The sequence below is a fragment of the Ahaetulla prasina genome, chromosome 16 (assembly GCF_028640845.1).
Source record: "Ahaetulla prasina isolate Xishuangbanna chromosome 16, ASM2864084v1, whole genome shotgun sequence".
NCBI lineage: Eukaryota > Metazoa > Chordata > Lepidosauria > Squamata > Colubridae > Ahaetulla > Ahaetulla prasina.
Window position 1 is genome coordinate 9,747,244 of NC_080554.1, and position 25,550 is coordinate 9,772,793.

Below are 25,550 nucleotides of genomic sequence, written 5' to 3' on the forward strand. Positions count from 1 at the left end.
GTTGTTTTCTTACAGACGTTTCATGACCCTAACTCGGTAACATCATCAGTGCGAGAAGAGAGTAGGGTTACAGAAAGGAGGAGGAGGAGGAGGAGGAGGAGGAGGAGGAGGAGGAGGAGGAGGAGGAGGAGGAGGAGGAGGAGGAGGAGGACAATGACTGTGGGGTCCTTGGTGCTCTCTGAGCTTGGTTGTTTTCTTACAGACGTTTCATGACCCAAACTAGGTAACATCATCAGTGCTAGAAGAGAGTAGGGTTTGCAGAAAGGAGGAGGAGGAGGAGGAAGAGGAGGAGGAGGAGGAGAAGAAAGAGGAGGAGGAGGAGGAGGAGGAGAGAAGCAACTGAGAACTAAGGAGAATTTTTCTGACAGAACAATTCATCAGTGGAACAACTTGCCTCCAGAAGTTGTGAATGCTCCAAACACACTGGAGGTTTTCAAGAAGAGACTGGGCAGGTGTAGGTTCCCCTGCTTGAGCAGGGGGTTAGACTGGAAAACCTCCAAGGTCCCTTTCAACCCTATGGTTCTACGTTCTGTAATACCGGCCTCCCTCCTTCACTCCTGATCTTTCCCCAGGCCAATGGTTGGATGATGCCTGGATAGTGACGTTCAAGCTCAGAAGGCAGAGTAAGAAATGGGTCTTATCAACAGATCTTTGCAAATGAAGATGGACCATATTATTTCTTTTTTTTTTCTTTCTTTCTTTTTTTTTGAACTTTCCCGTGCAACGTCTGTTCTGTCCACTTACCTTTTCTCCTTTAGGTCCAAGAAATCCGATGGGGCCAGGTGAGCCTGGGTGTCCCTGCAGAGAAGAAGAAAGGGAATGACCATGAAATCCCATCTTCCGTGGGAAGTCTACTTTGGCATGTGGACCTTGGCGAATGGCCTTCAGCACCAGGGACCTGATTTAGCTCTTTGTTCCTGGACTGCAGGATAGGTGGAACCTCTCTCTCTCTCTCCTTCTCTCTCTCTGTTTTTCTGTTTTTCTCTCTCTCCTTCTCTCTGTCTCTCCCTCTTCTCTCTCCCTCCTTCTCTCTCTCTCCTTCTCTCTCTCTCCTCTCTCTCTCCTTCTCTTTTTCACCTTCTCTCTCTCCTTTCTCCTTCCCCCTTCTCCTTCTCTCCCTCTCCTTCTCTCTCTCCTCTCTCCTTCCCTCTCTTCCCCCTCTCTCTCCTTCTCTCTCTCTCCTTTCTCTCTCCTTCTCTCTCTCTCTCCTTCTCTCTCTCCTTCTCTCCTCTCTCTCCTCTCTCCTTCCCTCTCTTCCCCCTCTCTCTCCTTCTCTCTCTCCTCTTCTGCCTCTCTCCTTCTCTCTCTTTCTCTCTCTCTCTGATTCTCTCCTTCTCTCTCTCCTTCTCTCGCTCCTTCTATCTCTCTCTCCCCCCCTCCCCCCTTACTCCAACCCCACTCCTCATTTTAGGGATTTTCTCCAGAGGGGGAGAAAAGGGACACACATTTGAGAAGAAGCTGAGATGTCCCAAACAAAACAATAACAACAGCTCTTGGTTACCAAAGAGCAGCAAGTTAAGTCCTACACTGACCACTGCATATTTTCTAAAAGCTAGTCTAGTGTAGCTGCAACAGTCCCAAACCATGGTTACCTGATAGCCTTTTAATCCCATCTCTCCTTGGACACCCATCTGGCCAGGAGGTCCCTGTGAAGAACAACAGAGAATCAATTCCATCCTTTCTCTTCCTAAAATTGGTTCCGCTGAGGGAATGTTCTCTCATATCTATTCACACTCTCTAAAGCTCTGCTTTTAGCCTCTTAGCATTCATGTTCTCAAGCCCTTCCTTTGGGAAACCTTCCAGAATCTTCTCTAAACTGAATGGATCCACTTGTTTTCTCCCGAACTTGTGTGAGAGCTTCACTACTTTCCTCTAGTTCTTATTACATGAGAAGAAGAGGAGGTTGATCTGAGAATAAAGTCACAAAAAGTGAGGTGACACTCAGAGGACCTGGGTTTTCCTAGACCAGCATCTCATTCGTGCCAATAATGGAACTCAAAACCCTTGTCTCATTCACGTTCACTACCAACTGAACCTCAGGCTGTTTCTACTCCTGGACAAAATATACAGTCATCTTTGACCAGTGATGGGATTCAGTCGGTTCCAGCCGGTTCGGGAAAACCGGTAGTTACATTTCTAGCTGGTCCCGACCCTTCCAGGAGTCCCCACACACCTCATTTTGGCTCCCAGGTAAATTCAGGGGGGCCTACTAGGCGCAAAATGAGGTGCAGGAGGGTGCAGAGTGCCCCTCCCCATGGCCCGTTTTCATCCCAGGAGGCTTCAGGGAGGCCTACTAGGCCCAAAACAGGGTGTGGGGAGGGGTGCACCCCTCCACGGCCAATTTTTGCTCCCAGGAGGCTGCAGGGAGGCCTAATAGGACCAAAACGGGGCATGTGGGGCCGCACGTCCCCCTCATGGCCTGTTTTTGCTCCCGAGGGGGCAGGAGGCCAAGTGCTGCCTGTCACACCCCTGACCATGCCCACCATGGCCACACCCACCCAGCCGGTCAGTAGGGCAGAGAACTGGTTGTTAAATTATTTGCATCCCACACTGTCTTTGACCGTTAAGAAGGGAACTAAACTTAACACGGGGTACTCCCCAAGTCAAAGTAATATCACTTCACTGCTCATATATTTATTTATTTATTTTTTCAAATTTTTATACCGCCCTTCTCCGAAGACTCAGGGCGGTGTACAGAGCAGATAAAACATGGATACCAAGACACTTAAAATCCAATGTAGCTAAAAATCTAATTCAATATGCTGAGTGATTAAAATAAATATGTAAAAATTCTAAAAATTTCTAAAACCCCCACTAAAACCCTCAATAAAATCGTTAGGCCAGCCCTGCTTGGTGAAAAAAGAAAGTTTTGAGCTCGCGCTTAAAGGTCCGAAGATCAGGGAGAAGACGTAGCCCCAAAGGTAGTTCATTCCAGAATGCTCTTCCCCTGGGGGCCGCCAGCCGACATTGTATGGCCGACGGCACCCTAAGGAGGCCCTCTCTGTGAGAGCGCACTGGACGATGGGAGGCTGTAGGCGGCAGCAGGCGGTCCCGTAAATATCCCGGTCCCATGCCATGGAGCGCTTTAAAGGTGATGACCAAAACCTTGAATTGCACCCGGAAGACCACCGGCAACCAATACAGCCTGCACAGGAGAGGTGTTACATGGGAGCTGCGTGACGCTCCCTCTATCCCCGCGCGGCCGCATTCTGCACCAGTTGAAGCCTCCTGGTGCTCTTCAAGGGGAGCCCCATGTAGAGAGCATTGCAGTAATCCAGGCGAGAGGTAACGAGGGCATGAGTGACTGTGCGCAGTCATATAGGTAGAGAGAGGACATCAATGCATTTCGTTGTGTTTCATTAGAATGTATCAATAAAACCTCGTCTCTGAAACAATCAGCCCTTGGCTTGAGTCATATGGTATAGCCCCAGTAGTGAAATCGAAATTTCTTTCCTACCGGTTCTGTGGGCGTGGCTTGGTGGGCATGGCTTAGGGGGTGTCATGTGACCGGGTGGGCGTGGCTATGTGACTGGGGGATCGAAAGACAGAAACTCACTAACAATTTATTTATTTATTTATTTAATCATATTTATATATAATAAATAAATAAATAAATAAATAAATAAATAAATAACTCACTAACAATGTCCTGCTGGAGTAGGGTTGGACTAGATGACCTCCAGGTCCCTTCCAGCCCTGGATTATCCTCTGAAGCTGCGTCTAGTGCCAGGTTTGTAGTCCTTCCTTCCTCTCCTTTTTCCTCCCTCCTCCCTCCTCCCTCCTCCTCCTCCTCCCTCCTTCCTTCCTTCCTTCCTTCCTTCCTTCCTTCCTTCCTTCCTTCCTTCCTTCTCTCTCTCTCTCTCTCTCTCTTTCTTTCTTTCTCTTTCCTGCTTTCCTTCTTTCCTTCTTTCCTTCCTTCCTTCCTTCCTTCCTCTTTCTTTCCCTCTCTCTCGCTCTCTAACGAACCCCCCACCTACCCCCATTTTTGCCTAGCAGGCTTCAACTTTTTTACCTTTTAAAAAATGCTTTTAAAAGTAAAAAAAAAAGCCTCTGATGATCAGGCACCTCAGCTGGGATCGTCAGAGCCTTGTTTTAACCCTTTAAAAGCATTTTTAAACAACCTCTTCGGCCGAAGAGGTTGTTAAAAAATGCTTTAAAAAAAAAAAAGGCTCTGACGATCGCATGGCTCAGCTGGGCATGGCGGGGGGCCCCCAGGGATTTTTACTAACGGTTCTCTGGACCACCCGCCGCCATCGCTACCGGATCGACCAATCCGGTCCGAACCGGGAGCATTTCACCCCTGCATAGCCCTGCCCAGGAGCTTACAAAAGATCCCATTTGAGTGCCTGGGTGAGAAGAGACGAAACAATTGAGAGATTCCTCAAGGCAAAAACATGACTGGTAGAACACAGGTAACTGAGGGGGAGGGAGGGGTAGAAACAGTTTTAATGGATTATAACTCAAGAGTGAATTAAAAAGTTTTTGAGTGAAGTTAGGAATTGCTATGTATTAGTTTAAGAAAGAAGGGAACTGACAGTGTGATGGTGTGAAATGGAATATGTTTTATGTTATATTTTAGATTATGTTTGTTAGTTACAATACCCTGTATTCTGTTCTGGGAAGTCTCAGGGGGGGAGGAGGGGGGAAATGGGGGGGAAGGGGAAGATTATAAATTGATTGATTGCCATTGTACAGGAATAATGGTAGAATTAAACAAGTTGGAATGGTGTAAAGTCGGGGCTGCTCGGTAACCACTCCCGAAGGGAAAGGGTAAGGAAAGAGGAGTAAAGAAGGAAGAAAGTAGGTAGGCAGGTAGGTAGGTAGGAAAGAAGGGAGGGAGAAGAAAGGATAGGAGGAGAAGAAGGAGGAGAAGATAGAGGGTTAGAAAGGATGGTAGTGAGAAGTGGGAAAGAGGAAGGGAAGTAGGAAAGCGAGGAGAAGGATGGTGGGGAAAGTCGAAGAAGGATGAGAAGGGTAGAAAGGATTAAGGGAGGGAGTGGCAGTCGAGCAGCCCTGATGGAGTATAATTTGAGTATAGGATCGATTGTTGGATAAGTGATTGTATTGTACACTGGTCAAATTGTGGGAATTATTATGGAAAATAAAAAATTTTGCCCTAAAAACAAAAAGAGTGAATTAAAAAGTGAATTCTCACCCTAGATCCGAGGGTACCTCTTGATCCTTTGGGGCCTTGAGTCCCCCTTGAACCCATCGGTCCAGGTGGCCCCGTCTCTCCAAGTTGTCCCTCGTGACCTTTGCTGCCCTGAAGAAGAGCAGACGCGTCAGCCGCTGAAACCCACGCCAGTCCCCATGGTTGAACATCTCTCTAGGCCCGTGATGGCGAACCTATGGCACAGGTGCCAGAGGTGGGACGCAGAGTCCTTTCTGCTGGCACGCGCGCCATCACCCCAGGTCAGATCTCCGTGGCGTTTCTTTCGTGAGCTTCCGTTTCCCTGCAAACGACGAAACAGAAGCTCCTGAAAGAAAAAGATCGTTGTGTCTCGCTCGCTCCTCCTGCCGCAGCCGGGTCCCTCTTATCTCCTGCCAGATGCTGATAGTGCTGAAGAATGTCCTGGCATGCCTCCAGCCCCCAGCCCTGGCACCATGCCCGGACAGGCTGAACAAACAAACCTCCCTCCGATAGCATGTGCGCCTGAAGCCAGCCACGAGCTGAGATTACCAACAGCTGGAGCCTGGAGAGATCTCCGCTTCCGGAGAATGGAGAGGCGACGTCAGCAAAAGGAAGGGAGGGGCAGGCCTGGATAAGTGCTGAGTCATGGAGCCACACCCCATGGCCTATATAAAGGATCTGCTTTCTGGCATTCTCTGAGTCAGGCAAAGTCTAACTTGGATTGCTGAAGTCACTTCCTGGTCTCCTGCCTGCCTTGAGGACTCTGATAGGACTTTGGCAGAGCTGCAGAGGCACGCTTGATACGGACTTCCCCGACCCGGCCGTCAGCGGAGGAGTGGGACACGACAAAGATCTTACCTCCTGCTGGACAGCTTTGGGTCTCTGTGTCAATGTGTGCGCATGCATTTATGCGTGTGCACCAGGGGTGGTATTCACTTACGTTCGCTACTGGTTTGCAAATGTGAGCGTGCACTCGTGATGCGCAGAGCATCAAAAACGGGACGTTCTGCTCTGGGAAGTCTCGGGGGGGAGGAGGGAGGGGAAATGGGGGGGGAAGGGGAAGATTATAAATTGATTGATTGCCATTGTACAGGAATAATGGTAGAATTAAATAAGTTGGAATGGTGTAAAGTCGGGACTGCTCGGTAGCCACTCCGGAAGGGAAAGGGTAAGGAAAGAGGACTAAAGAAGGAAGAAAACAGGTAGGCAGGTAGGTAGGTAGGTAGGAAAGAAGGGAGGGGGAAGAAAGGATAGGAGGAGAAGAAGGAGGGGAAAATAGAGGGTTAGAAAGGATGGAAGTGAGAAGTGGGAAGGAGGAGAGGAAGTAGGAAAGTGAGGAGGAGGATGGTGGGGAAAGTAGAAGAAGGATGAGAAGGGTAGAAAGGATTAAGGAAGGGAGTGGCGACCGAGTAGGCCCGATTGAGCATAATTTGAGTATAGGATCGATTGTTGGATAAGTGATTGTATTGTACACTGGTCAAATTGTGGGAATTATTGTGGAAATAAAAAACGTTTTAATATAAAAAAAACGGGACGTGATGACGTGTGGGCGGAGCCTCCCGCAGCCGCCGCCACCGGTTCGCCCGAATTGGATAGAACCAGCTGAATACCACCACCGGCGCGCACCTTTCAGTTTGGGCATGTGTGTGCATGCAGTTTGGGCACTCGGTGTCTAATAGGTTCGCCATGACTGGTCTGGGCCAAGACAATACCATTACACTGAAAAGGTCGGAAAATGTCCCCCCAGTAAAGCAACACAAATCCATTAAAAAATATTTAGCAATTTCAAGGAAGAAGCTAGCTTAGAACCCGCCTTGATAGGCTAGTTCTCTGTATTCTGAAGATCTTCCACGGTCATTGAGTTCCATCTTCCCACAATCCAGCTAAGAGTTCCATTTCTATCAGCTGAAAGGTCCCAGACTGTCAACTCAGGGTGAAGAGAGATCCAGCAGAAAATAGAGGAGATTCTCGAGAGGATTAAAAAGATGGAATCACCCGTACCTTAAGTCCAGCTTTGCCCTTTTCTCCTTGATGGCCAGGTTTTCCTTCTGGACCCTGAGAAGAAGAGGGACATCAAGGGTCAAGACCTTCCAAAGACAACAGTTTTATTAGAAAGACTGTTTCATACTAGAATCTATTTCACACCAACCTGTGTTTCTTAGATTACTAACCACAGTCAGAACAGAACAGAACAGAACAGAACAGAACAGAACAGAGTAGAGTAGAGTAGAGTAGAGTAGAGTAGAGTAGAGTAGAGTAGAGTAGAGTAGAGTAGAGTAGAGTAGAGTAGAGTAGAGTAGAGTAGAATAGAATAGAATAGAATAGAATAGAATAGAATAAGAGAAGGAATGGAATAGAATAGAATAGAAAATGGAATGGAATGGAATGGAATGGAATGGAATGGAATGGAATGGAATGGAATGGAATAGAATAGAATGCAATGCAATAGATTAAGGAATAGAATAAGAATAGAATAGAATAGAATGGAATGGAATAGAATAGAATAGAATATGGAATAGAATAAAATAGAAGAGAAGAGAAGAGAAATTGGAACAGAATAGAATGAAATAAGGAATAGAATAGAATAGAATAGAATAGAATAGAATAGAATAGAATAGAATAGAATAGAATAGGAGTAGAGCAGAGCAGAGCAGAGCACAGAGGAATAAGAGTAGAGTAGAGTACGGTAGAATAGAATGGAGTAGAGCAGAGCAGAGCAGAATAGGAGTAGATTAGACTAGCCTGGACTGGACTGGACTGGACTAGACTAGACTAGACTAGACTAGACTAGACTAGACTAGACTAGACTAGAATAGAATAGAATAGAATAGAATAGAATAGAATAGAATAGAATAGAATAGAATAGAATATACAGAATAGAATAGAATGGAATAGAATAGAATAGAAAATATGGAATGGAATGGAATAGGATAGAATAGAATAGAATAGAATAGAATGAATAGAATAGAATAGAATGAATGGAATGGAATAGAATAAGAATAGAATAGAATAGAATGGAATGGAATAGAATAGATAGAATAGAATAGAATAAAATAGAAGAGAAGAGAAATTGGAACAGAATAGAATGGAATGGAATAGAATAAAATAGAAGAGAAGAGAAGAGAAGAGAAGAGAAGAGAAGAGAAGAGAAGAGAGAAATTGGAACAGAATAGAATAGGAGTAGAGCAGAGCAGAGCAGAGCACAGAGGAATAAGAGTAGAGTAGAGTACGGTAGAATAGAATGGAGTAGAGCAGAGCAGAGCAGAATAGGAGTAGATTAGACTAGCCTGGACTGGACTGGACTGGACTGGACTGGACTGGACTGGACTAGACTAGACTAGACTAGACTAGACTAGACTAGACTAGACTAGAATAGAATAGAATAGAATAGAATAGAATAGAATAGAATGCAATGCAATAGATTAAGGAATAGAATAAGAATAGAATAGAATGGAATGGAATGGAATAGAATAGAATATGGAATAGAATAAAATAGAAGAGAAGAGAGAAATTGGAACAGAATAGAATGAATAGAATAGAATAAGAATAGAATAGAATAGAATAGAATAGAATAGAATAGAATAGAATAGAATAGAATAGAATAGAATAGAATAGAATAGAATAGAATAGAATAGAATAGGAGTAGAGCAGAGCGGAGCAGAGCACAGAGGAATAAGAGTAGAGTACGGTAGAATAGAATGGAGTAGAGCAGAGCAGAATAGGAGTAGATTAGACTAGCCTGGACTGGACTGGACTGGACTGGACTGGACTGGACTGGACTAGACTAGACTAGACTAGACTAGACTAGACTAGACTAGAATAGAATAGAATAGAATAGAATAGAATAGAATAGAATAGAATGCAATGCAATAGATTAAGGAATAGAATAAGAATAGAATAGAATGGAATGGAATGGAATAGAATAGAATATGGAATAGAATAAAATAGAAGAGAAGAGAAGAGAAATTGGAACAGAATAGAATGAAATAAGGAATAGAATAGAATGAAATAAGGAATAGAATAGAATAGAATAGAATAGAATAGAATAGAATAGAATAGAATAGAATAGAATAGAATAGAATAGAATAGGAGTAGAGCAGAGCAGAGCAGAGCACAGAGGAATAAGAGTAGAGTAGAGTACGGTAGAATAGAATGGAGTAGAGCAGAGCAGAGCAGAATAGGAGTAGATTAGACTAGCCTGGACTGGACTGGACTAGACTAGACTAGACTAGACTAGACTAGACTAGACTAGAATAGACTAGAATAGAATAGAATAGAATAGAATAGAATAGAATAGAATAGAATTCTTTATTGACCAAGTGTGATTGGACACACAAGGAATTTGTCTCCAATGCATAAACTCTCAGTACCCATAAAAAGGGAAAAAAGAAAAAAAATACATTCATCAAGAATCATAAGATACACTTAGTGATAGTCATAGGCATTTGATAAGCAATCAAATCATACTAGGAAACAAACAGAACAATATAAATAGTAAAAATACAGGCAACATGGTTATAGACGTAAGTGGGAGGAGATAGGTAAGCAACTTCTCAAATGAGAAGCGAAACATCTTCAAAGAAAAACCAGAAAGTCCAGTTGCCTCTTGAAAAAAGCCCCTTTGGGACTGTCCCACTGAATTACAATCATTCTTCCCTGACTCACATTTTAAAACCAAATAATTTAATATATATTTTCCAGGGTTAATTTGAGAGTTGGCAACCATTTCCCCCTCCCCAATTTCACACATGTCCAGATGTTGTGATACATTTTTCAGTAGAAAGCAATTACTGAACCAGGTTTTTTTAAATAAGTTTTTTATTTCTAACACAATACAACATAACAAACACAAAACACGTAATGTAAATTCCCTTTTTATAACTGTTTCATAGCAGTGATCTCCTAATACTTACATTTTCTTCCAATTCCCTTTATAATATTTATATCCTTCTTGTCCCATTATCCCTTATTCCTCTATAATTCCTATCACTTCTAATATTAAATTTGTACATTTTATACACTACCTTACATACATTTTGAACTTATTGTTCCTCCCCTTTCATCACTATTCATTTTTTCTAGTCTCCAGCCACTCGTACCGTTTATCCCATATTACATAAAGTTATGTCTCTTCCTTTACTTTAATTTCTTTTGTTAATTTGACGTGGGGAGATAAAAACATTATTGAGAATTGCTGGAGCTACTGTGCCTTTAACTAAAAGCTAAAAGCTTCCTTCTGTGTCATTATTCCTGTTGAGATCACTTGGGGATTAGTGAGCAATCCCTCCTCCCCCTATTTATTATTTTTATTATTGTGATTTAAACTGATGTGATTTAGGATTTAAGTCAGGGATGCCACAAATCTGTTTACAAATAAAGCAAAGAAGGAAACAAGATTACAAAGATTCCTTCCGTGATCTGGGAAGTGAGAGAATAAAAGGTAATGGTGTCCCCTCGCACATATGTGCTAGTCGTTCCCGACTCTAGGGGGCGGTGCTCATCTCCGTTTCAAAGCCGAAGAGCCAACACTATCCAAAGACGTCTCCGTGGCCGGCATGACTCAACGCCAAAGGTGCACGGAACGCTGTTCCCTTCCCACCAAAGGTGGTCCCTATTTTTCTACTTGCATTTTTTTTACGTGCTTTCGAATTGCTAGGTTGGCAGAAGCTGGGACAAGGAACAAGGAGCTCACCCCGTTACGCGGCGCTAGGGATTCAAACCGCTGAACTGCCGACCTTTCGATCGACAAGCTCAGCGTCTTAGCCACTGAGCCACCGCGTCTCCGATTATGCCCAGTTTTGACCAGCAGACGTCTGCACCAAAAAAAAAAAAAAGAATAATCATCATACAAATGGAGAGAGGGCAGAAGAGAAGGGAAAGCTGCTAGGTATTTTCCCAAAGATGTGAGATGACTCATCGCCATTTCATCACTTTGAACAGGGAAGCCAGCGGCCTCTGTTTCACAATGAGTCCTGCAGGCCTGAGGCGTTGAGCCAAGGAATTGGTGGGATGGAACACAACAGCTGCTGGAGAGTTGATGAAATAATGAATTTGTACATATATATATATATAGGTCTTTGGTTATTCGGGTTTTCTCCCGCATAAAATTGGAAGTGTCTTGGCGACGTTTCGACGAAGTCTCATTCGTCATCTTCAGGCTGGTGTTTACTGCTTCGTGCTTCTGGGAATTGCTCCTAGAAGCACGAATCAGTAAACACCAGCCTGAAGATGACGAATGAGACTTCGTCAAATGTCGCCAAGACACTTCCAATTTTATGAGCAATAACCAAAGACCTACATACATACATACATACATACATACATATACATATATATATATATATATATATATATATAGATATATATATAGATATATATATATCCAAATGAGGAACTGGATCTTCCAAGAGGGCTTTGATGTGACAAGTGGTGGGTTTCACATTATGTTACTACCAGTTCGCTCCCCCGCGCACCCATTCACCGTGCATGCACGCACCTGGTTCGTGTGCGTGCCTGCCTTCAGCACATGCACCTGGACTTCTGCGCATGCTCTTTGTTCTTCCGCGCATACGCCAGGCCTCAAAAACATGCTAAATAAGGTGAAATAGAGTCTGGGTCGGTAGTTAGGCTAGCCCATCCGCAATTTCCACTACCGGTTCGGGTGAACCGGTTGGAACCAGCTGAATACCACCTCCAGAACTGTAAAGCATACAAACTTGAAATTTGCCACGTATGTTCCTCTTCTGGGTGCTCACTAAGAAAGGATTTTTCAAACTGACCATCAGATCATTAGTATTTCTTATATTATTATTATTAACACGCTCTGATGCTAAGGAGTTAGATGTTCTACTCCCCCTTCCCATCTGAAAAGAACTCTGTTCCAACTGCCACTTGGGCATGGGAATGGCCAGCAGGTGACTCATCCGGTCTGTGGGCTGGGAGTTTAGATATTCTACTCCCCACCTGAAAGGGAGAGAAAGGGATAAGATAGGAGAGGCTTCTGTGGGGCAAGCTTGAGGGAGAGAAGGGGAGAGGAGAGAATCAATGGAGCCAGCCTGAGGGAGAGAAGGGGGAGAGGAGAGGAGAGGTTCTGTGGGGCAAGCCTGAGGGAGAGAAGGGGGATAGGAGAGGAGAGGCTTCTGTGGGGCAAGACTGAGGGAGAGAAGGGAAGAGGAGAGGCCGATCTTAACTATCATTAATTTTCAAGCTGTAAGTGTTGATTTATCAAAGCCAATTACATAGTTTCATAGCGGAGCATGGGTATCCAGCTAGTTGTTTTATATTTGGATGTAACTAATATTACTAACACCTAAACAGAGATATGGACTCATATAAAGCATCCACATAGCCATTAAATAGAGACAAGGAAGACACCCTCCAGATTTCCTGAGATCTTGCATTACATTCCAGCTGGTCCTACAAGCAGATCTTCTTAACCAAAGATCGTTCAAGAGACACCCTTGTCCACAAAGACAATGTCTTGTATGTCTCCAGGAAATTAGCTGAATTGGAGAGTTAGTCCCACAATGACCTAACTCATCAGAAACTCATCAGAAACATGTATGGTCTGCGTTCTCTCAGTCAGGATGACTAAGCCCCCGTTGAAAAATTAAGGATTTATAACTTCAGATCGGGGAGAAATAAATGGAATTGCTGAACGTGGGAAAATTTGATCCCTCTGTGGTCAGATGAATCCTCAAGACACTGAACAGCCTTCCCAAACTGGGCACCCTCCAGAGCGCTCCAATTCCTCAAATTTCCAGCCGGCGTGACTATTTAAGGCCTAGATAAGAAGCTGCTCAAAGATAAGTTCTTAGTCAAATTTCTAAAAAGGAGACAAGGCACCTATAGGAGAGGTTCAGGTGGACATCAACTGAGCGTCCAAGAAGAAGATGGTAAACTTCCTAAGAGAACGAGAGAAGACTGTATGTACTTCTCAAAACAGAAGCCATCTCCAATGGGAATGAATAGGAGACAGCATAGACGATGGTGCCAGGAGTGGTGCGGTGGCCTAGAGCTCTTGACTCATAATCAGGAGGCTGTGAGTTCTATCCTAGGTAGAGGCAGGTATTTCTCTCTCTGGGCACACTGAGACTATATCTGCTGAACGAAACTCTGCCAGAACATATAGTTTAATCCTCCGATTTGATAACGTCTACATTGATAGCTGTTCTCTCTCTCTCTCTCTCTTTCTCTCTCTCTCCCCCACTCACTATCTCTTTCTCTCTTTCTCCCCCTCTCTCTCTCCCTCTCCCTCCCACTCTCTTTCTCTCACCCTCTCCCTCCATTTCTCTCTCTCCATCCCTCTCTCTCTGTCCCCATCTCCCTCTTTCTCTCCCTCCCTCCCCCTCTCTCTTTCTCTCTTTCCATCACTTATTCTCGCTCCCTCCCTCTCTTTCTTTCTCTCCTCTTTCTTTCTTTCTTTCTCTCCTCTTTCTTTCTTTCTCTCTCCCTCACTATCTCGCCCACTCCCTCTCTCTTTCTCTCTCTCCCTCCTCACTCTCTCTCTCCCTCTCCCTCTCTCTCTTACATCGAACTAATCTGTTCTTAGAATTTCAAGAGGGATGGAGAATGGATTTAACAGAGATTAAGTCACTGTCCTGAGAAAAACGCACACACACAAATCTGTTCATGATCGTTCATTCACCACTTCCATTAGATTCATTCTTAGACCATTGCCTCCAAGATGAGAATTTTGGGGACAGCAAGAGAGAGAAAAGAGGGACCCTTAGGCTGGAATCCAGAGAAAGAAGATGCTGGATCTTACAGATTCGTTTCGGAGTTGTTCTCCTTCCAACTTGTACCGGCTTAAAACACACACACACACATACAAATCAAGGAATGCCAGCTGGATAAAACTTCCCCATCCCGAATCTGGGATTCAACTTTCACAAGCAACGGGAGGCTCCTGCCAATTCACACTGAAGGAAGATGTTAGTATCTGGGTTTTTTTTTTTCCCTCCTCCTCTGCTTTGCTAAAGAAGAGCTAGATTTCCCAGCACTGATTCACAGAGGGAGGATTTATGTATTTATTGAGGTACCGGGTTTTTTTTTTCTTTTTCTTTTTCTTCAATTCCTTCAACCAAAATTCTTGGGAGTTCCCACTAGAGAATTCTCATGAATTGCTGCAGGAAGCCTGCCACTAGGCTGGGCCCCAGAATGACAGGAGGGAGTAGAAAGGTCTGATTCTGTTCAGAAGATCAAACTGCAGGGCCTAAAAGCTGAGTCAAGGGTGAAGGAGCTGGCCAAAATGAAAAATCAACACTCAAAAAGATTGATCCTCATCAGATGAGGAGGGGACTGGGGGCTAAAACATATGAAGAACGGTCGCAGGAACTGGGTAGGTCTAGTTTGATGAAAAGAAGGACCAGGGGAGACAGGATAGCAGTCTTCCAATATCTCAGGGGCTGCTCCAAAGAAGAGGCAGTCAAGCTATTCTCCAACGCACTTAAGGGCAGGAAAAGAAGCAATGGGTGGAAACTCATCAAGGAGAGAAGCAACTTAGAACTAAGGAGAAATTTCCTGACAGTGAGAACAATGAATCAGTGGAACAACTTGCCTCCAGAAGTTGTGAATGCTCCAACACTGGAAGTTTTTAAGAAGATGTTGGATAACCATTTGTCTGAAGTGGTGTAGGATTTCCTGCCTAAGCAAGGGGTTGGACTAGAAGACCTCCAAGGTCCCTTCCAACTCTGTTATTCTAAATAAACAAAAGATCTGAAGGATGTTTCTAGTTGCAGAAAGTCACCTGAAGCAGAAGTGAAAAGCACCTTCATTGATTCTGAAGACATGTCTACTTTTTCATGCCTACCGAAAAGATGACAATGGCTGTTTCCTTGATGACTTGAGATCTATCCTAGACTGTATGAATTCATCACATAAAAATGGTGAAATAAGAGAGAGATTTGACTCGTGTCTCAGACTTAAATATTATTTGATCCTGAAGAGGAAACTCAAATACTTTAGCCACCTAATGAGAAGGAAGGACTCACTGGAGAAGAGCCTAACGCTGGGAACGATGGAGGGCAAAAGAAGAAGGGAACGGCAGAGAACGAGGTGGCTGGATGGAGTCACTGAAGCAGTCGGCGTGACTCCAGAGGATGGTAGAGGATAGGAAGGATTGGAGGAACATTGTCCATGGGGTTGCGATGGGTTGGACATGCCTTCGCAACTAACAACAACAACATTCTTTCACAACCATGTGATTGTCAAGAAACCAAGTTCAACATCACCGTCCACCCTATCCTGGCTAGGAATGCCTCGAAGTTTTCATTTCTTCCCCAATTTTTTTAAACGGGAACTAACCCAAAGCACACTTCCACAAACAACCCATTTTCATCGGCTTGAGCAAATTTTCTGCCAACAGTTCTTGACTTTAAAACAAAACTCCCCCCAAAAAACCAAGAAAATCTACTACGGTGGGAGATTTCCAATGAGCGAACACGCTTGAAAGATCTGTCGGCTAGCCTCAACGCTGGATCGAAACGTGCATTTGGAAGAACCAGGAAGAAAAGACACAGTTTAGAAAACGAGACTGTGACAAGCCGGAAAAAGAGGCTCTAAATTTGATTTTGCCCCCCTCATCCTCGGCTGCATAATTTGACTCCTGTCTCCACCGCTTTGCTTATCCATTCATCACCCCAAACCACAGCGAGCAAAAACAGAAATTATGTTTTGTAAACCATGGGTCTTGCTGCCAGCGTGCCATGCCAAGCCTGTCTCCGTTGCTTTCCCCATCACAAGGAGAACTCTGTGCCTTGTAGAAGAAGTCTAGCGGGAGAAACCAGAAACAACTGTGGATCTCCATGGCCAAAGAAATCCAGAAATCGTTGAGGTCTTCCTCAAAGACCTTCAGATCAGGAGTGAAATCCAGCAGGTTCTGACCGGTTTTGGAGAACCGGTAGCGGAAATTTTGAGTAGTTCGGAGAACCGGCAAATACCACCTCTGGCTGGCCCCAGAGTGCAGTGGGAATGGGGATTTTGCAATATCCTTCCTCCAGGAGTGAGTTGGGAATGGGGATTTTGCAATATCCTTCCCCCAGGAGTGAGGTGGGAATGGGGATTTTGCAATATCCTTCCCCCAGGAGTGGGGAGAGAATGGGGATTTTGCAGTATCCTTCCCTCAGGAGTGGGGAGGGAATGGGACGTAGTAAAAATAAATTGAATTTCACCACTGCTTCAGATGGTCCATTCTGAACTTCTCCATAAGAAAGCAAGGAAAAAGAGAGAAGGAAGAACGGAGCTCCCCTCCTTGCTACAAAGAAATAGCACCACACACACACACACACACACACACACACACACACACATAAAGAATATATTTTTCCCCGGCATGATGTGTTTCATTATTGGCCAACTTCACAATTATTTTCTTGGAACTGCAAAAATTAGATTAGTTCATACTCATGGCGCACGAAAGGCAGCTTATTATGAAAAAAAAAAGTTTGCTCAGGAACAGAGAGCCTTTGAAAAGCTTCAGCCTCGGCTTGGCCGGTTCGTTGGCTCACTCGATCTTTTACAGCGGGAGTAAGGAAAAAAAACCAGGGTCCCTTACAGCAAAATGTATAGAGTGTCAACTCAGAAAGCATCCCTGACCTCCTGTTGAGTTGCCATAGGCAAGGGGGATGGGAAAACGAACTTTGCAGCTGCTGGTGGAGGCAGCATGTCAGGCAAACAAAAGCACATTACAGCCATATCTCTGTCAAGGCCGTCTCCGGGGTTACCCAGAGTGGCCAGAGGGGAGTGATCTCTACAACCACAGAAATTGCTTCCTTGGAGAATGTGACTGATGACACACCTTGGGGGGGAGGGGGGAAACAGGGTCAGAGCTGGACCGTAAATTACGTGGGGTCAGAGTTGGTTTCACTTGGAACGTGCCAACATGAAGCTCCTAACAAATAACTGGATTTCTTTTGAAGCTCATGATTTAATGAGGGCATCCGTCAGAACCTTGACATAAAGAGGACCTTCTATTGCAAGGAAGCGTTTCAGCCCAGCTCCTGGTAGGGCTGCCTCCAGTTGCTGGCAAGCTGGCCCTGATGGGTGCAGACTGGCCTCTTGGGTTTGTCTTGACCAACACGAATGGACATGATTGCCTGCAGAGAGGCCTGCAAGATCCTGCAGAGGATGGAGCCCAGTGAAGACGGGCAGGCTCACAATCAAGATGGCCATCCAGCGGAGGTCAATCATCTCTCCATAGTTCCTCCATATAAGGTCCATCCTACCTTCTGTGTGACCTCCAGACTGTCAGCTCTTTCCTCTTCACCTTCCTTCTCTTCCAAACCTTCATTTCAGTTGGGTAGGTGGAGAATTGAATTTAAGAGATTTTGGCATGCAATTATGGATTCGGGCTATGCAAAACTGCAATACCCTTGATCTGTAATAAAACTATGCCTTCCTCAACAAATGGAGCCAAGGATAGTTTTTTTTTATCTAGAGGTGTAAGTGGTGGCCAGCCTGACCATGTTTGATGAGTACTTAGCTGGGAGAACGTCAAGAAGTTACAAACAAGGTTGAGGTGTTGCCGTATTCTTGCTTTAAAAAAAACTAACGTGGACATCTCTAGCCAATCACCAGCAATCGTACCCCATTGGAGGGAGTCTGTATTGTTTAGCACAGGGATGTCAAACTCAAGGCCCACGGGGCACATCCGGCCCAAGGGGTGATTAGATCTGGCTCCTGGGGGCCGCTGTGGAAACAACGAAAGACTGTCCCACGGTGCCTCTGCCAGCAAAAACAGAGCTCGGGAGCACCGCGCGCCCAAGGTCAAACACAACCCCGATGCGGTCCTCAATAAAATCGAGTTTGACACCCCTGCTTTAGCTCATTTGCAACCTAGTCCGAGGGCTTTGCTTTTTCCAGCGTTCTATCCTAAAATTGGAGGCCACGCTGTCACCCCACCAAAAATAACAACGAACGTCAGGGATTACGAGCCAGCTGAATTATATTGGCTCCTTTCTTTGCATTTTAAAAATAAAATTAATGCACGCCATGGTCCATTTGGCAGGGAGGACACAGCCTCCATTCAAAAAGCTCTTGAATCAGGCTGTATAACTCGGTCGTACTTCAAATGGTATGCGTGTATGTTTTGAAGCGTTCCTTGTCTTCGCTTTCAGGGGCAATTGGGGGAAACCTGTGGTTTGAGGCATTTTTTAGCACCAAATCCACCCAGAGCTTCCCCTCCCTCCAGATTAGAATTCTAAAGAGCTGTATCCAGGTCTGATTAAATGCATATTTTATGGGAACTTCAGGGTTATTGGCTTGCAAGGCGAGAAGGTAGCGTTCAGTCAGAAACGGAAATTTACCCTTTGGGGAAAAAAAACCCTCCATTTTTGCAAGAGTTTGGGAAATTTTAGTGTAACCTTAAAGGGTAGCTCAGGGGTCCCCAAATTCTCTAGCTCATCACCACCACCACCCTTCATGAAGTTTTAGACTGTTCATAGACCCCCAAATATTTATTAGATGAAAATAATTTAATAAATATTTTAACTATTGGGGCTACTATCCTGTTTCCCCATAAATAAGACCCAACCGGAAAATAAGGCATAGCGCGATTTTTCAGGATGCTAGTAATATAAGCCCTACCCCAAAATAAGCCTCAGTTAAGATTGTCAGCCAGATGGATGTATTTAGTACTGTATTTCCCCCCAAAGAAGACCTAACTGGAAAATAAGCCATAATGAGTCTTTTGGAGCAAAAATTAATATAAGACCTGGTCTTATTTTGGGGAAAACATGGTACTAATAATGACCGCTCAATGCCACTGGCTGACCATCTATCCTTAGGTAATACCATCTCCCTGCCAGCCTTCAAAACTAAATCGGTGTGAAGCTCTAAAGAAACCCCAAAAGATTAATTGAAGCCAGTCAATCAAGCTTCCATCATATATCAATTGCTTATTTGACCTACTGACATTTACTGAACCCCTTTTGACCCTCGGATATTTATCAACTCTTTGGAAAGTCCCATATAGGATTCAGTAGAGATCAATTTAATTTTTTTAAAAAAATCCTCAAGTCAATTGGAGAGAGGATAAATCTACGAATCACCTCTCCTGTAATGTAGGCTGATGTGAGTCGTATTTCACACAACCTCTGTCTTATAGACAAAGATGGCCTCAGAGTTCATCTTCAACCTGATTGTGGGGGTCAAAAACAAGCCATTCTAGCATGATCTCCCTTTGCAAACTCACAAAAACTCCAGAGGCATGAGTAGAGTAGGGTAGAGTAGAGTAGAGTAGAGTAGAGTAGAGTAGAGTAGGATGGCATGGAGTGGAGTAGAGTGGAGTGGAGTGGAGTGGAGTGGAAGGGAAGGGAGGAGAGGAGAGGAGAGGAGAGGAGAGGAGAGGAGAGGAGAGGGGAAGGGAAGGGAAGGGAAGGGAAGAGAAGGAAGAAGAGAGAGAAGAGAAGAGAAGAGAAGAGAAGGGAAGGAAGGAAGGAAGGGAAGAGGGAAAGAAGGGAAGAAAGGAAGGAAGGGAAGGGAAGGGGACGAGAGGAGAGGAGAGGAGAGGAGAGAAGGGAAGGGAAGGGAAGGGAAGGGAAGGGAAGGGAAGGGAAGGGAAGAGAAGAGAAGAGAAGAGAAGAGAAGAGAAGAGAAGAGAAGAGAAGAGAAGAGAAGAGAAGAGAAGATTATACACACAAGGAATTTGTCTAACACAGCATGGCATCTCCACCAACAGTCAACTTGAGTCCCACAAGGCAGAATAAACATCAGCCAAGTTTTCATACTTACTCGGACACCCGGGGTTCCAGGAACACCAGGGGGGCCTTCTTTTCCTTGGACCCCATCTTGCCCTTTGTCTCCATGTTCCCCTTCTGGGCCTGGTTGTCCTTTGTCACCCTGAAAGAGAGACAAATGGGTAACACATTTTCCTTTTGTTCAGGAAGAAGGATGACAGCCATTGTTTTTTCTCTTCCTCTGAATTCACCACGTTCTCTTTTACACCTGTGTAGAAATATAAGAAGGATTCAACTGGCCAAAAAAGAGAAGTCTTACATCCACGGGTGGGAATCAGCCAGTTCGGACAGGTTCGGGCAAATCGGATGTTAATTTTACATCTGATTCGCCGAACTGGTAGTTGCAGGGACTGGCTGGCCCTGCCCTGCCCAGCCTGCCCCTCCGAGGAGTCTCCATGCAGCCCATTTTGAATGCCAGGTAAGTGCAGTGCCCACACGGAGGCTCTGGGAGGGCAAAAAACGGGCCTACCAGAAGTTCCAGGAGTCCAGAAGGCTCATTTCCAGCCTCCAGAGGGTCTCCGGAACCCGGGAAGGCCATTTTCACCCTCCCAGAGGCGTGAGGAAATCCTCTGGACCCTGGGGAGGGCAAAAAACGGGCCTACCAGAAGTACCGGAAGTCTGAAAATGGGCCCGTTTTCAGCCTCCTGAGTGCCTCTGGAGCCCTGGGGAGGCCATTTTTGCCCTCAAAAAAAGCCTCCAGAGCCTGGGGAGGGCTAAAACACTCCCCCTGTGATGCAGGAGGCTTATATGGCCACGCCCACATGGCCATGCCCACCCAGCAACAATTTGTTGGGTGGGTGTGGCCATGGTGGGCATTTGCTACAATTTCTGAATCCCACCCCTGGATTCATCCTATAGTAGAAGACCTTGGGGAAGTGAGAGTCAGAGAAATAGGATCAGGTTCTAAACCAATCAGAAGAAGGGAAGAAAAACAAGATACCTTGAGTCCATCTGGTCCCGCTAAGCCACTGTCTCCTTCAAGACCAGGTTCTCCCTTATAAGAAAGATGGAAAGATAATTAGAACCTCTATGTCGGTCAGATAGTTCCTTCTACCTTCCCAGAATTTCATGATGGCATCGGAAGGTGCCATCATTTACAAGAAGACTTGATCTCACGTCTTGACGTTCTCACCATTAGCAAATCCCAACCTTTCATTTGGAACTGACTTCTGCTCAAAATGAACCTTCCTTCAAAGTCAAGGGAAAAAAAGTCTAACGTTTCCTGAGTTGTCTACATGGATGAAATCAAATTTGGCAGAAGATGGGAGCTTACTTCAGAACAAATAGAAGAGAATCTACGTAGCTCAGGGGTTGAAATGGGGAGTCTCTCTGAGCTTGGTGGTTTCCTTGCAGAAGTTTCGTGACCCAACTAGGTAGCATCATCACCATCATCCCCGGGAGCAAACCCTACACTCGCAAATAATGATGATGTTATGAAACATCTGCAAGAAAACCACCAAGCTTAGAGAGCACCAAGGGCTCCACAGTTATTTCATAACCATTATAAAATCCATATATCTTATTGGGACAATAAATGTCAACATGTCCATGCAGTTCGAGGAAGAGGGACATGGATAGAATAGAATATAGAATAACAGAGTTGGAAGGGACCTTGGAGGTCTTCCAGATCAACCTTCTTCTCAGGGAGGAAACCCTATACATTTCAGATCAATGGTTGTCCAATCTCTCGTTAAAGACTTCTCGTGTTGGAGCATTCACAACTTCTGGAGGCAAGTCGTTCCACTGATTGATTGTTCTCACTGTCAGGAAATTTCTTCTTAGTTCTAGGTTGCTTCTCTCCTTGGTTAGTTTCCATCTGTTGCTTCTTGTCCTGTCCTCAAGTGCTTTGGGGAATAGCTTGACTCCCTCTTCTTTGTGACATTGGAAGATATTGGAAGACTGCTATCATAGGATAGTTTTCTACTTACCCGTTGGCCAACCAATCCTTGCTCTCCAGGAATCCCCAGTGGACCAAGGTCACCCTAGAAGAAGAGAAGAGCTTTTTGAAGTTAGCTTTTGAGACTTGTTAAGAAGAGGGAGGAACATGTGTGAAGACCTGTTGTGGCCCACCAGCGGCCAGCAGAGTCAGACAATGAAGAGGTGGGGAAGAGTGTGGGCCAGTCCTGGAGTCTGGGGAAGGCTCAGACGGCGGCTCTGAGTTGGAGGCAGAGAAGGGGCCAAGGCCAAATGGGAGTTCTTTGCTGCCTCTGGAATCTCAGGAGTCTGACATCAGCGAGATAGAAGAACAGCGGGAGCCTGTTCCCAGCGTGCGCACATGCAGAGCTGCCAGAAGACAGGAACAATTAAGAAAACAGGGCCGACTTGGGAGTAAGGCTTGGAGATGATTGGCCCCTCCCGTAAGACATAAAAGAGAAGCAAACGGGATGTGAGCTTTTGCAGGAAGCAATTAATTCATCTGGTTGGTGAAAGCTCTGTTTGACTCTGTGCTGAGTTTGGCCTTGCCCTGCATTTGGCAATTAGTTCTCTGGCAGTATTCCAAGGGAGATAAGGTGGGTATTTGTAAACACTCCCCTGATAGACTGTTTGAGAAGCCTTTCGGACTGGGAATGACAATAATTCACAGCCGTATGAATAAAAGAGGTTTGCTGGGACTAAGATTGTGCTGTATGTTTTCTATGGAATCCTAGGTCAGAACATGACCAATTGCCAAGAAGGATATCAGAAAGTCAGTTATAAGAGGCTTAAAATACCTTATAGAATAGAATAGAATAGAATTTTTATTGGCCAGGTGTGATTGGACACACAAGGAATTTGTCCTGGTGCATATGCTCTCAGTGTACATAAAAGAAAAGATACGTTCATCAAGACTTGAAATCCCACCAGACTTGAAATCCTCGGCTTAGAAAACTTGGAACTCCGTCGCCTTCAACAAGACCTAAGTTTAACTCACAGAATCATCTATTGCAATGTCCTTCCTGTCAAAGACTACTTCAGCTTTAATTGCAATAATACTAGAGCAACTAATAGATTTAAACTTAATGTCAACCGCTTTAATCTAGATTGCAGAAAATATGACTTCTGTAACAGAATCATCAGTGCTTGGAATACTTTACCTGACTCTGTGGTCTCTTCTCATAATCCTAAAATCTTCAACCAAAAACTTTCTACTATTGACCTCACCCCATTCCTAAGAGGACCATAAGGGGCGTGCATAAGCGCACAAACGTGCCTACCGTTCCTGTCCTATTGTTTTTCTTTTCTTCTTCCTATATATATATATATATGCTTATACCTTTATATACTATATAACCTTTCTGTATGATAGTTACATATATTGTTGTGACAAAATAAATAAATAAAATAAATAAATAAATAAATATAATACAAGTGGCAGAATCTATAAGACAGTGTTCCAGCATATGTTCAACCAACAAATGCTCTGTTTTTACACATTGGCAAAAAAAATCAGAACACAAAATACAAGCTGGATGGATACGACCTAACAGACAATCCTCATTCTGTCAAAGACGTTGGAGTACTCATCTCAAATGATCTAAGTGCCAGAGCTCACTGTAACAGCATTGCTAAAAAAGCATTAAGCGTTGTTACCCTAATTTTGCGTAGCTTCTTCTCCGGTAATATTGAACTGCAAACTAGGACATACGAAACTTTTGCCAGACCAATTCTTGAATACAGCTCATCTGTCTGGAACCCACACTGCCTATTGGACATGAATACAATTGAACGAGTCCAGAGATATTTCACAAGACGAGTCCTCCACTCCTCTGCTTGCAACAAAATACCTGATGCCACCAGACTCCAGATTTTGGGTTTAGACAACTTAGAACTTTGCCGTCTTTGGTCTGACCTAAGCATAGTACATAAAATCATCTGCTACAATCTCCTACCAGCCAATAAATACTTCAAGTTCAACCAAAACAGTACAAGCGCACACAATAGATACAAACTCATGGTAAACCGATCCAAACTAGACTGCAGAAAATACGACTTCAGCAACAGCTTGTCAATGCCTGGAGTGTCCTACCTGACTCTGTAGTTTCTTCCCCAAATTCCCAAAACTTTTACCTTAGATTGTCTACTGTCGACCTCACCCCATTCTTAAGAGGTCTGTAAGGGGCATGCATAAACACACCAGCATGCCTACTCTCCCTCTCCTAATGTTCCCTTTTATTTGTATCCTTTACATGTATCTATAATTATGGTTACACTTGTATCTGTCATAAAATACATGCTTGATGAAATAAATAAATAAAAAATAAATAAAAATAAATGTTCCAGATGGTAAGACAGTCTGTTATTAACACAGCTGCTTGCAATTACTGCAGGTTCTAGTCCCACCAGGCCCAAGGTTGACTCAGCCTTCCATCCTTTATAAGGTAGGTAAAATGAGGACCCGGATTGTTGGGGGCAATAAGTTGACTTTGTATATAATATACAAATGGATGAAGACTATTGCTTGACACAGTGTAAGCCGCCCTGAGTCTTCGGAGAAGGGCGGGATATAAATGCAAAAAAATAAATAAATGCAGACATACATAACGGTCGTTCAAAAGAAATTAACTGGGCATACGGCTATTCTAGGAAGGTAGAAGGAACTATCTGACCAAAAGTCTATGGAAATTCTCAGTCATCCAGGATATGGTTGTCCCAAAGATATTTTTTCAAGAGGCAAATTCGACTTTCTCTCTCTCTCTCTCTGAAGACATTTCGCTTCCCATCCAAGAAGAAGCTGAATTCCAAAGCACCCGAAGGCCAGATAAGGAATAATGGATGGAAACTGAACAAGGAGAGATTCAACCTGAAAATAAGGAGAAACTTTCTGACAGTGAGAACAATCAACCCATGGAACAGAAGTTGCCTTCGGAAGTTGTGGGAGCTCCATCCCTGGAAGCTTTCCAGAAGAGACTGGACAGCCATCTGTCAGAAATGGTGCAGGGTCTCCTGCTTGGGTGGGGGGTTGGACTAGATGACCTACAAGGTCCCTTCCAAATCCGTTAAACTGGGCTCAGGAGAAAAGTGACAGAACTGATGGAAGTAAACTAAGTTTCTTAGATGAGAAGCGAAAAGTCTTCAAAGAAAAACCAGGAAGTCCAGTTGCCTCTTGAAAACAAAACACCTTTGGGACAATATGACTAAAACAGGAGTTTTGAACCTCGTGGAAGTTGTAAACTTGGACCGTTTGCTTGAATGCGGTCTTCTAAGAAGACAGAACTCCGAAATGCCGTTCCTTGATGGAGCAGCTTGGGAGCTGCTCACCATGAGCATGCACAGTTTTTAGAAGAAAGATGTTTGAAACGTGAGCTTGCTCTCCAGGAGTCCGTCTGCTGGAGGCAAATAAAGCCAGGCAAATAAAGGTTTGTTTGTTTTATTCCTGAGATGGTAAAAGGCGGAGGTGGATAAACATCATGCAGGACCAACAGAGATGAAAAAGAGAGACGGAGAGAAAGTCTGAAGGTCTGAAGACACAGTAGCTCCAGCAATGCCTTGGGAGGCTTTCCAAAGTCAACAGACCAGCTGGAGGAGAAAAGTACAAGAAGCTGGAAGGAAGCGGAATCCAATTGCTTGGAATGGAATGGAATAAGAATGAATGGAATGGAATGGAATCTCATAACTGAACTGTAAGGTGTGATCTCTTTCTTCCCTTATCTGCCTCTCTTCCATCCATCCATCCATCCATCCATCCATCCATTCATCCATCCATC

The 25,550-nt window shown here is 44.4% G+C and overlaps 1 protein-coding gene across 1 annotated transcript in view; it reads right to left on the reverse strand.

Moving 5' to 3' along the window:
* Window positions 1–25,550, reverse strand: part of LOC131186096 (collagen alpha-1(XXVII) chain-like) — a 238,539-nt gene that overhangs the window by 42,389 nt on the left and 170,600 nt on the right. The window contains exons 35-41 of the mRNA XM_058159356.1: window positions 21,795–21,848; window positions 20,807–20,860; window positions 19,862–19,969; window positions 7,133–7,186; window positions 5,156–5,263; window positions 1,593–1,646; window positions 745–798 (exon numbers count right to left, since the gene is read on the reverse strand). Of these exons, the coding sequence (XP_058015339.1) occupies window positions 745–798; window positions 1,593–1,646; window positions 5,156–5,263; window positions 7,133–7,186; window positions 19,862–19,969; window positions 20,807–20,860; window positions 21,795–21,848 (486 nt within the window). The remainder of the gene's footprint in view (window positions 1–744; window positions 799–1,592; window positions 1,647–5,155; window positions 5,264–7,132; window positions 7,187–19,861; window positions 19,970–20,806; window positions 20,861–21,794; window positions 21,849–25,550) is intronic.